The following is a 13,582-nucleotide window of genomic DNA, read 5'->3' as shown; positions in this document are numbered from 1 at the left end:
GAGGGCCCTCACCTGCTCTTGGTTTCTCCCTGCAGGAGCCTGGGTCCGGGTGTCACCATCGCCTGAGCTCCAAGAGGGCCAGGCTGTGGTCCTGAGCTGCCAGGTACCCACAGGGGTCCTGGAGGGGACCTCATACCGCTGGTATCGGGATGGTCAGCCCCTCCAGGAGTCCACCTCGGCCACAGTCCATTTTGCAGCCATAACTTTGAGCCAAGCTGGGGCCTACCATTGCCAAGCCCAGGCTCCAGGTTCAGCCACCACGAACTTGGCTGTCCCTGTCAGCCTCCACGTGTCCTGTAAGCACTTTCATCTCGTTCGTGTTTCCTGGGGGATGAGGGAGCCAAGGGCATGACTGGGGAAGGAGATGTCGAGCCCCTGGTCCTGGGCTCTGCCTCCGAGAGAGTCCTAGATGAGGGACCACCTGGTTGGGCCCTGACCACTGCCTGCTTTGTGTAGATGCCCCTCGCCAGGCCACACTCATCCCCCTAATGGACACAGGCCCTGGGCGACTGGGCCTCCTCCTGTGCCGTGTGAACAGCGACCCTCCAGCCCAGCTACGACTGCTCCACGGGGACCTCCTCGTGGCCTCTACCCTACAAGGTGTGGGGGAGCTTGCAGGCAGCTCTCCCCGGCTACAGGTGGCTGTGGCCCCCAACACGCTGCGTCTGGAGATCCACAATGCAGTGCTGGAGGATGAGGGCGTTTACACCTGCGAGGCCACCAACGCCCTGGGCCAGGCCTCGGCCTCAGCCACCTTTGATGCCCAGGGTCAGTATAGGGGTGTGAGTGTGTGTGGGGGTGGCTCCTTTAAGAGAAGAGGAGGTTGGAGAGGGTTCTGGAAGCCTGGGGCACAGGCAGGAGGGTTGAACATAAGACAGTCTGCATTCCCACCCTTCTTAAGGGCAGCAGTCTCCAGACCTGGTTTTCATGGAAAACCTTTTTTATTAAAAAAAAAAAAAAAATTATTTATTTATTTATTTATTTTTGGCTGCGTTGGGTCTTCGTTGACTGCGCGCAGGCTTTCTCTCGTTGCAGCGAGCAGGGGCTACTCTTCGTTTCATTGCAGGGCGCGGGCTTCTCATTGCGGTGGCTTCTCTTGTTGCAGAGCACGGGCTCTAGGCGCACGGGCTTCAGTAGTTGTCGCGCACGGGCTTCAGTAGTTGTGGCTCACGGGCTTAGCTGCTCCGCAGCATGTGGGATCTTCCCGGACCAGGGCTCCAACCTATGTTCCCTGCATTGGCAGGCAGATTCTTAACCACTGCACCACCAGGGAACTCCCTGAAAACCTTTCTTAAAAACAGAATTTTACATGAATGCCCAGTGGATAAAACTAATCAGAAAGGGGGCACTCAAGGAGAAACCACAGCAGGGCAGGCGAGGCCTGTAGGGCTCAGGGAGAACTCTGCTTGGGACCAGCTGACAGATGATGAGCCATTTCCTAAGCTCCATCTCTGAGCCCCACTTACAGGTGGGTCACCTGGGTCTCCCAGAGGCCGAGGGGCTTCCCACCCTCATGGAGACAGGTGGCTTGCTTTACACAGCCTTCGGTATTCCCTGGTGTCCCCATGCCCTCCTTCTCTCCCCAGCTGTGAGTGTGCAGGTGTGGCCCAAAGCCACTGTACAGGAGGGGCAGCTGGTGAACCTGACCTGCCTTGTATGGACTACCCACATGGCCCAGCTCACCTATACATGGTACCAAGACGGGCAGCAGCGCCCAGGTACTGTCCACTCCATCCCCCTGCCCAACGTCACGGTCATGGATGCTGCCTCCTACCGCTGTGGCGTGCTGACCCTTGGCCAGACACTCCACCTCTCCAGACCCGTCACCCTGGACGTCCTCTGTGAGTGTGGCTGGATGCAGGGTGGAGCTGGGAGGAATAACAACAGCTTGCCGGGATCAGGGCATGGCCAGAGCCTCACAGGCATCCACCCCAGGAACTCAGTACCGAGCTGGCTGATGGAGTACTGGACAAGGAGCATTAGAGTTTGGGGTCAATGGGGCAGAGAAGCAGTGCCCCAGATTGGGCAAGTGGAGGCCCTTGGGGGTGGGGAGCCAAGGCCCTCCTGGTTAGAATGCCACCTGCAAACTGGCCTCCTCACCACTGTGGTCCCTGAACTCCTTCTATGCCTTTGTGCCTCCATAGATGCACCCCGCAGCATGCGCCTGACCTATCTCCTGGAGAGCCGCGGCGGGCAGCTGGCCCTGGTGCTGTGCACAGTGGACAGCCGCCCACCTGCCCAGCTGGCCCTCAGCCACGCTGGCCGTCTCCTGGTGTCCTCGACCACAGCCTCTGTCCCCAACACCCTGAGGCTGGAGCTGTGGGAGCCCAGGCCCAGTGACGAGGGTCTCTACAGCTGCTCGGCCCGCAGTCCTCTGGGTCAGGCCAACATGTCCCTGGAGCTGCGGCTAGAGGGTAAGGCAGGGCGCTAGCCAGGCCCACCAGGGGTGGGATCAGTTATGGTGTCTGGCCAGCCCAGCTGACCATGTCTTCTTGGTACAGGTGTGCAGGTGACCCTGGCTCCGTCGGCCACTGTGCCCGAGGGAGCCCCTGTCACAGTGACTTGTGAAGACCCTGCTGCCCGCCCACCCACCCACTATGCCTGGTACCACAACAGTCGTTGGCTGCAGGAGGGGTCAGCTGCCTCACTCTCGTTCCCGGTGGCTACACGGGCTCACGCGGGCGCCTATACCTGCCAGGTCCAGGATGCCCAGGGCACACGCAGCTCCCGGCCCACAGCGCTGCATGTCCTCTGTGAGCAAGTGTCCTTGGCTGGGGGTGCCCAGGGTGGGTGGAGGGTGCTTCTGGGCCCTGGTGTGGGTGGGCATAGGACTGCAGGGAACCTGGGAACAGACACTTGGGGAAAGAAAGACATAGGTGATGAGGGAAGATTCCTTATGGTCCTGTGAACCCTGTCAGGAGGAATCTGCCCACAGGACTCCTGAGAAGCTGTCACTTCCCAGAAGTGACCATTTTCCCAGATGTTTCAGCCTCACCAATGCCAGGCAGGTGGGCAATGGATAGCACAGGGTTTCCAAGCAAAGCCCTCAACTCTGCCCTGCCCCACAACGCAGATGCCCCTCGGGACGCTGTCCTGTCCTCCTTCTGGGACTCGAGGGCCAGCCCCATGGCCGTGGTACAGTGCACTGTGGACAGCGAGCCACCAGCCGAGCTGGCCCTGTCCCGCGATGGCAAGGTGCTGGCCACCAGCCACGGGGTCCACGGCTTAGCAGTGGGGACGGGCCACGTCCAGGTGGCCCGCAACACCCTGCGGCTGCGGGTGCAAGATGTGCCCTCAGGTGACAAGGACACCTACGTCTGCACGGCCCGCAACTTGTTGGGCTCAGTCAGCACCATGGGGCAGCTGCAGGCAGAAGGTGAGCAGGCCAGGGCGCAGGAGGGGTGCCGGTGCTGTGGGGTCTGAGTCCATGTTAGGGGTGGGGCTCCCACAAGAGGGGGCTGGCTGGCCTGACCTGGTGGGGAGGAACAGCTCCCCCTGGAGGGGGTTGCCCAGCGTGAGGGGGAGAAACAGCCTGGCCCTTGGAGAGCTCCCTACGGAGGGGGAGGGGCGTGGAGGTATGGCAATGCCCAAGGGGAGCTTGGGTGCAGGGGAGACATAACCTTGCCCTCACAGGGCCAAGACTACGGGTGGGAGCACTGACCTGCTCTGGGGAAACCAGGGATGGGAAGACAGACATAACCCTACCCTCAGGGAGCTCAGTTTGAGGGACAAGGTGCAGCCCCACCTTGGGGAGTCCAACCTGAGGGCAAGACACAGCCTCATCCATCAAAAAGCTTGAATTGATGAGAGAGGGAGGCAGAGCTTTGCCCCGGAAGTCCCCGGGGCAAGGAGGAGAGATAGCCCTGTTCTCAGTCTCATGGGGGAGACACAGTCCCACCTTTGGGGATCCAGATCCCAAGTCAGATCAGGCCTTCCCATCATGCACAGAGGCCAACCCAGAGACTCCGGTTCCTACAGGCCTACAGATCCCCAACCACTTCTGGTCCTGCAGGTGTGCATGTGGTGGCTGAGCCAGGGCTGGATGTGCCTGAGGGCACAGCGCTGAACCTGAGTTGTCGCCTCCCTGGCGGCCCTGGGCCCATGGGGAACTCTACCTTTGCTTGGTTCTGGAATGGCCGGCAACTACACACAGAGCCTGTGCCCACCCTCGCCTTCACTCATGTGGCCCTCGCCCAAGCTGGGATGTACCACTGCCGGGCTGAACTCCCCACTGGGGCCACCACCTCTGCTCCAGTCATGCTCCGGGTGCTCTGTGAGTGTGACATCCTCCCCCTGCCCCAGTCTCCCCACATCTCACACACCCACTTCAGGTCTTCCTCCTCTTCCGTCTGCAAAGAGCAAGGACTTCACAGGAATGGAGTCCTGGGTCAGAGGATTCCCAGTGACTGGTGTGATCTTGTGCATTCCTGCCTTGGCTTCCTTCTCTGTAAAATGTCAGTCCCCTCACCTTGTGAGGAGTACACAAGATAGTACACAGTAGGCCCTCATCAACATTGGCCCCCTACTTTATTCTTCACCAGGGCTCCATACCGTATCAGTAAGCTATTGCTGTGTAATAAGCCACCCCAAAACCTAGTGCTTAAAACGACAGCCATTTTCCATTTGCTTACAATTCTGTGGGTCAGAAATTTGGGCTGGGCTCAGCTGTGCAGTTCTGCTAGTCTTACCTCATGTGGCTGCAGTTGCCTAGTGGCTGAACAGAGGCTAGATGGTCTAGGATGGCTTCACCCTCATGGCTGGCAATTGGGGCTGGCTATAGGCTGGGCCACATGTATCCAGCAGGCTGGCCTGGGCTTTCCACATGGTTGTTTTCCAAGGAAAGCAGAAGATGCAAGGCCCCTTGAGGTCTAGCCCTGAAATCATACAATGTTACTTCTTCTGCCTTCAAAGTGAGTCACAGATTTAAGGAGTGAGGAAACAGGCTCTTCCTCTTAATGGGTGGAGCAGCAGTCACCTTGCATGGGGTACAGGGAGGGGAGGAATTTGTGGTTGTTTCTGCAATCACCACACTCCCTTGTCTTCCCACAGATCCTCCCAAGACGCCCACCATGACGGTTTTTCTGGAGCCCAAGGGTGGCGTCCAGGGCATTCTGGACTGCCGAGTGGACAGCGAGCCCCTAGCCAGCCTGACCATCCACCTTGGCAGTCGGCTGGTGGCCTCCAGCCAGCCCCAGGTTGTTCCTGCCAAGCCACACATCCACGTCTCAGCCACCCCCAATGCCTTGAGGGTGGACATAGGGGAGCTGAGGCCCGGTGACCAGGGGGAATATGTGTGCTCTGCCTCCAATGCCCTGGGCTCTGCCTCTGCTGCCACCTACTTTGGAACCAGAGGTGAGGGGGGCTCTATCTCCCAGGCCACTCTGCGCAGAGGCCCAGTTCTCAGGTCCAAAGGCTTCCTTCTGAGGTCTTTCCTGAATCACTTCTGCTGCAATCAGCTTGTCTAGTCTAGACTGATTTCTTGAAGCTCCTTTGCATGGGGACGCTTCTGAGAGAAAGTGAAACTTAGGTTTCATCTTGGGGGAGTCACCTTAGGAGGGAGCATTGGAGGCCTGGAGCCACAGCCACCCCTAAGCCCCACCCCTGTGTTCTAGCCCTGCACCGCCTGCATCTGTTCCAGCAGCTACTCTGGGTCCTGGGGCTGCTGGCGGGCCTCCTCTTCCTACTGCTGGGCCTGGGGGCCTGCTACGCCTGGAGGTGGGTCTGGAGCTAGAAGGTGGACAGAGTTACCTCATCCTTCCCCCATGTCCCTCCCACCAAATTCACAAGCTCCATACTTCCTAGCCTGTCCCTCTCTTTGCTCCAAATTTGGGAAGCCCTTCTAGAATCGTCTCTAAATCTATCTTTCTGTAGTTTACTTCTCTTCTTATCTCTGCCCTCTCACTGCTGAAGAAAGGGCTGGGGAGGAAGAAAGTAGCCTACTCTCCACAAATCTCCCCAGCGCTCTGTGTAGTGAGCAGTCTGGGGTGAAGCTTATAGGGTGGGGGAAGGGAATGGGGGCAGGCGGGGGAGGGGAGAGGCTCTCTGAGTCCACTTTTACCCTTGCAGAAGGAGGCATTTTCATAAGCTGAGAGTGGGTGAAAATTCGGTGGAGATGGCTTCTCAGAAGGAAACCACACAGGTATTCGTTCACCATGTGGGCACATGCAGACACAATGCTCGGCTAACCCGCACTGCGGGGCTGGCACCGAGAGATTACTCTCATTTATAGGATGGTGTCTGGGGCTAGGCAGAGACTAGGGAGAGAGCATAGTGACCCAGCGCCCCCTGAGAAGACAGGGGGAGCCATATTCTGACTGGGGCAGAGCAGTCACGTGCTTGCTGCGTGGCTGCCTGAATGACTGGAGCAGACATTCTGAACTGAGCAGCATCACCTCTACTTCCAGGACACATCTTGTAACACAGGACCCCACCTGGGTTTTAGGGTCTCTCTTCCCCACTCCTGATTCCGCCCCTCACCTGGGCAGGGGTGAAAGTCTGTTTCTCCTCCCCTGTGATGTGTCCCCTTCTTCAGATAATCCATTTGGTGGGCCAGGGCTCCCAGCCACATTTCCAGTCATGCACACTCTCACCAATCCCCTTGGGACCCCTACCCAAGGCTGGGGACCTGGGGGACTGCCCTCCAGAGTTAGAGGTCAGGTGATGACTACTCCCAGAGTCCTCCAGTGACCAGAGTTTTCTCTGTGGGAAGTTCATTGATCCTGATGCAGCCACATTTGTGACCTCGTCCTGTGCTCTGCCCCTGAGCTGACCTGTAACATTTCCTGCCTTCAGGGGGAGGAGGTTACTGGATTCTGTGATGACTCGGGCCCTGTGAACAAGGCAGCATTGGGTCCTGCCTGCCTCCATGAAAACAGCTCTGTGGCACCTGACTTTCTATGACCTGGCTCCAAACCCCAAGAAAAATGGGTGGTGAGAGGTGGAGGTGAACATCAATCTACCAGGAAGGGTGTTGACCCTGGGGAACTCTGAAGAGAAATGAATTGACCATGTCCATTTCTCTTTCTCTTTTCTCTGGATCTCATCTCTCCATTGATATTCCAATGCATTGCCTCTTCACATCTTTCTCCTCCAAGCTTACCCTGGACATTTGAGATGGATTAGAATAGAAGAGCTTTCTACATCATCACAGGCTGGTCAAGGCACTCTGTACTAGCTAGAATATAAGCTAGGCTACTCTAACAAGACCAAATACAGTAACTTCAACGTGAGCGAATTTGATTTTTCTCTCCCTTACTAGTCTGGGTATGTTATGGTGGTTTAAGATGTTGGAGCTCTGGATACTTCTATTTTGTTGTTCTCCATCCCTAAAATGTTGCCTTTGATTGTGAAGTTCACAATGATGCCATTGCATTCACACTTCCTCCAGCAAGAAGAGGGAAGGGTGGAAGTTAAAGGCATGCCCATTCCCATTGTGGCTACAACCCAGAAGTTGCGCAGGTGATTTCCACTCACTTCCCATTGGCTGGAATTTAGCCATATGGCCACGCCAAGCTGCAAGGGATTCTGGGAAATGTAGTTTTTTATTATATATTCAAAGGGCTCCCAACTATCGACTCATCCCCGAGATTTTGACATTGATGGGAATGCTGCCAGCAGGCCACGTTCTGTCTCACCGCCCATCTACTGAAGGCCAGGGTGTGCCCTTGTCTATTCTGGTCATGGGCTTCCTGGAGGAGGTAGTCTCTCTCACACATTAAGACTGAGGAAATCAAGAAGGTTTCGTGGTCCCTAGGGAGAGGGAATCCCAGGTAGCTGGGTTGCCTGAACAGGCATCTTGTGCCAGATCTGGCCTCTGGAAGAAGAGATGCCCCCATTCCCACTCCCCCACCCCCAGAGAATGGGGAGCAGACATGGTATCAGCATCCTTGTTTCTGTTCCAAGTGCATTCCTGTCCATGATCAAGTGAGCTCACGTTCTCTTCCTGGAAGCTTGTGCACCAGGGGCTGTTAAGACAAACAAGGGCCACTAAGAAAGAATAACATGCCCCTAGGGAAGTCAGTGCCTGAGGGGAAGCAGTTCTCAAGTGGGCTAGTGACTCCCCTGGTATCCTGGTGGCAGATGGTGGGAGGAGCAAAGAGCCCACCACTCTGGGATTTGAGTTGAGAAATGTGAAGAGAAGTGGGGAGTTGGCATAGGAGCTAACAGGTTGGGAAGAAATTGGAGGCCAGGTGAGATTCATGTAGCTGTGGCTGGACCCTTCCGGTCCCAGGTCCTATACTTATTAGTGCCTGATTGCCAGGCTCTTCCTGGGAGCCTATCAGGCATGTCCTCCCAATAAACGTCCATCCTGTGACATAACTGGAATGAGTCTCTTTCTTGCAAGCCAAACTGCTATACTGGAACACAGAGGATTCGAATGTGAGTGGGGTTTATTCTGGGAGACCATCTGCTGGAGGTGGCATTGGGTGCAAATTATATGACCTTTACCACAAACTACCTTATGCTCAAGCAATTCGTGCCCCTTCCTTCTCCGTGAGGCTCTGGGCACTGCTCACCTCTGCTGCACACATGACCAGCACTGTGCTTGGCATGCAGTGGGTGAGCATTTAGTAAGCACTGGTTTTTCTACATTGCTCTCAAGTGGGAGGCTGGAAACTGTGGACTAAAACCAGAGATGGGACAAGGAGAGAGCAAGCTAGATGCAGCCGGATGTTTTGCAACTGTCTAAGGAAGAGAGGGTGATGGGAGGACCACGGGTAGCCGCAGAAGGGACGGCTACTGGAGGATTTGGGAACATTTGACTTGGAGTCTTCATCTGCTTTTGTGCACCTCCAAGGAGACGTAGGTCCACCTGGGATTGGAGGGTTCTCAGAGGGGTTAGTTTCGTCCACCCCCAGTGGTCTGAGGCTCCTCAAGGCTTTTAAATAAACTTTTAATTCAAGGGTAGCACACATACAGGAAAGTGCACACATTTTAAGTGTACAGTTCAGTGACTTTTCACAAAGTGAATATACCCATGTAACCAGCATCCCGATCAAGACACAGACCATTACCAGCCCCCAGAGTCTCCCTTGTGCCCCTCTTCCCAGTCGCAAGCCCCCAAAGGTAACTAGTATCCTGACTTCTAACACCATAGGTTTGATTTGTCTGTTTTTGAACTTTATGTGGGAACCATACAGAATGTATGACTTTGGAAAACTGTTTGACATTATCTATTAAAGTTAAAATACCCCTGTCCTATGACCCTGAAATTCTACCCCTGGGTATTTTCTCAAAAGGATTAAGGGCTTATATCCGCTGTGAGACTTGTACCAGAATGTTTATAGTCACCCTTTTCCAGGTCACTCTTCAGAATGAGTCCTGTTTACAGATGGTGGGTGTCGCCCATTACACAAACACTTCGAAGGCTTAACTCTCACTGGCTTTCTTCCCAGGACACTTCCAGATGCCCCTCTGGAGAGTGACACTAACACACCATCTGATAAATCATCTTTCCCACCGTGTCATTGGTCACGAACACCAAGCTGATGAGTGGCACTTCCAGGACCCATCTTCTTCAACTTTGGTCCAATGACCCCAGCCCCTCCTCTGCAACCTCCAAATGTAAACAAACAGTTGCTCTGAGATTTTAGCAGAAAATTCCTCTTACATGCTTGGACACAGCTTATCTGAGTTTGAGAGGCATCCACTTTGCAAGGACTCCAGTCCCTCTATGGCTTTTAAGCTACATGTCCCCCTCATTTTATTAGCACTGACTGTGTGCCAGGTCCTGTGCCAGGCAGTGAACATAGTCCCAGAGCCTACAGAACTTAAGGTCTGGAGGAGAGAGAGAAGGCAATGGGCAAGTGCATTGCTGTGTGAGATGTGGTGCAGTGAGGTTAGTGCAGTTGACAGTGGCCGGCTTCGAGTCAGGGAGGGCCCCTGGACAAGAAGACACCAAGGCCACAGTCTGCAGTGTGAGTAGGAGTTAGCCAGTGCGCTGAAGCCTCCCCTCTGCCTTCAGAGTCTGGCTAACCAGGAGGTTGCTCTGCTTCCCTGGCCCCCAGGTCATGGGACTTGGGCCATCTCCGGGCCAGGGTGCACATTGGTGTTGTCCTGCCCCTGTGACCTCTGGAGCTTTCTTAGCCGCCCCTCTCTTCTTCCTCTTCAGGACTGTTTCCTTTACCATGGTTGGCACTTGTATCTTCCTAATTTGCCCTCTCTCAGGATCCACATTCTCTTTTGGAATCTCCAGTTGAGCTCCTGTTTCAAGACGGAAGCCTGGTCTCTCTGTTCACCAAAGCCTCTTCGAATGAGAAAAGAGATAGCAAAATGGACCAAGAGTGTGACAGGATGCCTTACTCTCTGCTTCCTGGTCATCCAGCAGGAATATCAGGAATTCTGTCCTGGAGGGGTGGCCTCTGCTGCTCTCAGCCCCCAGGGCAAAAAGAGCCCCTCGCTTTTCCCATTCAGGGAGGATTTGGGGAAGAGTAGGGGTGGACAGAGAGACCCAGGCTCTTTCATCTTGAACCAGGAGCACAACCAGAGATTCCAAAAGAGAATGTGGATCCTGAGAGACGGCAAATTAGGAAGATACAAGTCCTCATCCACAGGGGGAGGGGTTGATGCCTTTCCAGCCTGTCTACACTGGAGCACCCAGCATGACCAAAGCCATCTATGTCTGTACCAGGTCTTCTTCCCCTAGGTTTCATGTGCAAGTGACCTATTAAGAACATGTTCCTAGGATACACAAGGGGAGGATTAACCAAGATGGCAGAGTAGAAGGACGTGCTCTCACTCCCTCTTGCGAGAGCACCAGAATCACAACTGGCTGCTGGACAGTCATTGACAGGAAGACCCTGGACTTCACCAAGGAGGATACCCCACGTCCAAGGACAGAGGAGAAGCCACAGTGAGACGGTAGGAGGGGCGCAATCAGAGTAAAATCAAATCCCATAACTGCTGGGTGGGTGACTCACAGACTGGCGAACACTTATACCACAGAAGCCCACCCACTGGCGTGAAGGTTCTGAGCCCCACGTCAGGCTTCCCAACCTGGGGGTCTGGCAACGGGAGGAGGAATTCCTAGAGAATCAGACTTTGAAGCCTAGTGGGAATTGATTGCAGGACTTCGACAGGACTGGGGGAAACAGAGACCCCACTCTTGGAGGGCACACACAAAGTAGTGTGCACATCGGGACCCAGGGGAAGGAGCAGTGACCCTGGGGGAGACTGAACCAGACCTACCTGCTGGTGTTGGGGGGTCTCCTGCAGAGGCGGGGGGTGGCTCTGTTTCACCGTGGGGACAAGGACACTGGCAGCAGAGGTTCTGGGAAGTGCTCCTTGGTGTGAGCCCTCCCAGAGTCTGCCATTAACCCCACCAAAGAGCCCAGGTAGGCTCCAGTGTTGGGTTGCCTCAGGCAAAACAACCAACAGGGAGGGAACCCAGCCCCACCCATCAACAGTCAAGTGGATTAAAGTTTTACTGAGCTCTGACCACCACAGCAACAGTCAGCTCTACCCCCCACCAGAGCCTCCCATCAAGCCTCTTAGATAGCCTCAACCACCAGAGGGCAGACAGCAGAAGCAAGAAAAACTACAATCCTGCAGCCTGTGGACCAAAAACCACAGTTACAGAAAGATAGACAAGATGAAAAGGCAGAGGGCTATGTACCAGATGAAGGAACAAGAAAAAACCCCAGAAAAACAACTAAATGAAGTGGAGATAGGCAACCTTCCAGAAAAAGAATTCAGAATAATGATAGTGAAGATGATCCAGGACCTCGGAATAAGAATGGAGGCAAAGATTGAGAAGATGCAAGAAATGATTAACAAAGACCTAGAAGAATTAAAGAACAAACAAACAGAGATGACCAATACAATAACTGAAATGAAAACTACACTAGAAGGAATCAATAGCAGAATAACTGAGGCAGAAGAACGGATAAGTGACCTGGAAGACAGAATGGTGGAATTCACTGCTGCGGAACAGACTAAAGAAAAAAGAATGAAAAGAAATGAAGACAGCCTAAGAGACCTCTGGGACAACATTAAACGCAACAACATTCGCATTATAGGGGTCCCAGAAGGAGAAGAGAGAGAGAAAGGACCAGAGAAAATATTTGAAGAAATTATAGTTGAAAACTTCCCTAACATGGGAAAGGAAATAGCCACCCAAGTCCAGGAAGCGCAGCGAGTCCCATACAGGATAAACCCAAGGAGAAACACACCGAGACACATAGTAATCAAAGTGGCAAAAATTAAAGACAAAGAAAAATTATTGAAAGCAGCAAGGGAAAAACGACAAATAACATACAAGGGAACTCCCATAAGGTTAACAGCTGACTTCTCAGCAGAAACTCTGCAAGCCAGAAGGGAGTGGCATGATATACTTAAAGTGATGAAAGGGAAGAACCTACAACCAAGATTACTCTACCCGGCAAGGATCTCATTTAGATTTGATGGAGAAATCAAAAGCTTTACAGACAAGCAAAAGCTACGAGAATTCAGCACCACCAAACCAGCTCTACAACAAATGCTAAAGGAACTTCTCTAAGTGGGAAACACAAGAGAAGAAAAGGACCTACAAAAACAAACCCAAAACAATTAAGAAAATGGTCATAGGAACATACATATCGATAATTACCTTAAACGTGAATGGATTAAATGCCCCAACCAAAAGACATAGACTGGCTGAATGGATACAAAAACAAGACCCATATATATGCTGTCTACAAGAGACCCACTTTAGACCTAGGGACACATACAGGCTGAAAGTGAGGGGATGGAAAAAGATATTCCATGCAAATTGAAATCAAAAGAAAGCTGGAGTAGCTATACTCATATCAGATAAAATAGACTTTAAAATAAAGAATGTTACAAGAGACAAGGAAGGGCACTACATAATGATCAAGGGATCAATCCAAGAAGAAGATATAACAATTATAAATATATATGCACCCAACATAGGAGCACCTCAATACATAACTAACAGCTATAAAAGAGGAAATCGACAGTAACACAATAATAGTGGGGGACTTTAACACCTCACTTACACCAATGGACAGATCATCCAAAATGAAAATAAATAAGGAAACAGAAGCTTTAAATGACACAGTAGACCAGATAGATTTAATTGATATATATAGGACATTCCATCCAAAAACAGCAGATTACACGTTCTTCTCAAGTGCGCACGGAACATTTTCCAGGATAGATCACATCTTGGGTCACAAATCAAGCCTCAGTAAATTTAAGAAAATTGAAATCATATCAAGCATCTTTTCTGATCACAACGCTATGAGATTAGAAATGAATTACAGGGAAAAACACGTAAAAAAGACAAACACATGGAGGCTAAACAATACGTTACTAAATAACCAAGAGATCACTGAAGAAATCAAAGAGGAAATCAAAAAATACCTAGAGACAAATGACAATGAAAACACGACGACCCAAAACCTATGGGATGCAGCAAAAGCAGTTCTAAGAGGGAAATTTATAGCTATACAAACCTACCTAAAGAAACAAGAAAAATCTCAAGTAAACAATCTAACCTTACACCTAAAGAAACTAGAGAAAGAAAAACAAACAAAACCCAAAGTTAGCAGAAGGAAAGAAATCATAAAGATCAGAGCAGAAA

General features: G+C 52.5%; 1 protein-coding gene and 1 long non-coding RNA gene across 9 annotated transcripts in view; one reads left to right on the top strand and one right to left on the bottom strand.

The window, feature by feature from the left end:
• The window catches only part of SIGLEC1 (sialic acid binding Ig like lectin 1), a 37,733-nt gene extending 29,414 nt beyond the window's left edge, over positions 1-8,319 (top strand). For 6 of the 8 annotated variants that reach the window (XM_082428891.1, XM_082428890.1, XM_082428895.1 and 3 more), the window contains 11 exons: positions 36-296; positions 457-768; positions 1,587-1,841; positions 2,145-2,414; positions 2,502-2,753; positions 3,074-3,376; positions 4,013-4,273; positions 5,050-5,352; positions 5,613-5,715; positions 6,067-6,139; positions 6,793-8,319. In XM_082428891.1, the coding sequence (XP_082285017.1) occupies positions 36-296; positions 457-768; positions 1,587-1,841; positions 2,145-2,414; positions 2,502-2,753; positions 3,074-3,376; positions 4,013-4,273; positions 5,050-5,352; positions 5,613-5,715; positions 6,067-6,139; positions 6,793-6,900 (2,501 nt within the window). In that variant the 3' untranslated portion in view covers positions 6,901-8,319. The remainder of the gene's footprint in view (positions 1-35; positions 297-456; positions 769-1,586; positions 1,842-2,144; positions 2,415-2,501; positions 2,754-3,073; positions 3,377-4,012; positions 4,274-5,049; positions 5,353-5,612; positions 5,716-6,066; positions 6,140-6,792) is intronic. The other 2 variants (XR_014254613.1, XM_082428894.1) reach the window with 2 other exon arrangements.
• On the bottom strand, positions 785-2,782 carry LOC309644810. Its single transcript, XR_014254616.1, has 3 exons — positions 2,692-2,782; positions 1,684-1,868; positions 785-1,231 (listed from the first exon to the last, which is right to left on the bottom strand). It is a non-coding gene; the product is annotated as an uncharacterized lncRNA (long non-coding RNA).
• Positions 8,320-13,582: the final 5,263 nt, after the last annotated feature.

This window comes from Balaenoptera physalus (genome assembly GCF_965194825.1).
Source record: "Balaenoptera physalus genome assembly, chromosome: 16".
Lineage (NCBI taxonomy): Eukaryota > Metazoa > Chordata > Mammalia > Artiodactyla > Balaenopteridae > Balaenoptera > Balaenoptera physalus.
The sequence above is the reverse complement of the archived record's forward strand: the minus strand, read 5'-3'. Positions and strand labels throughout refer to the sequence as shown.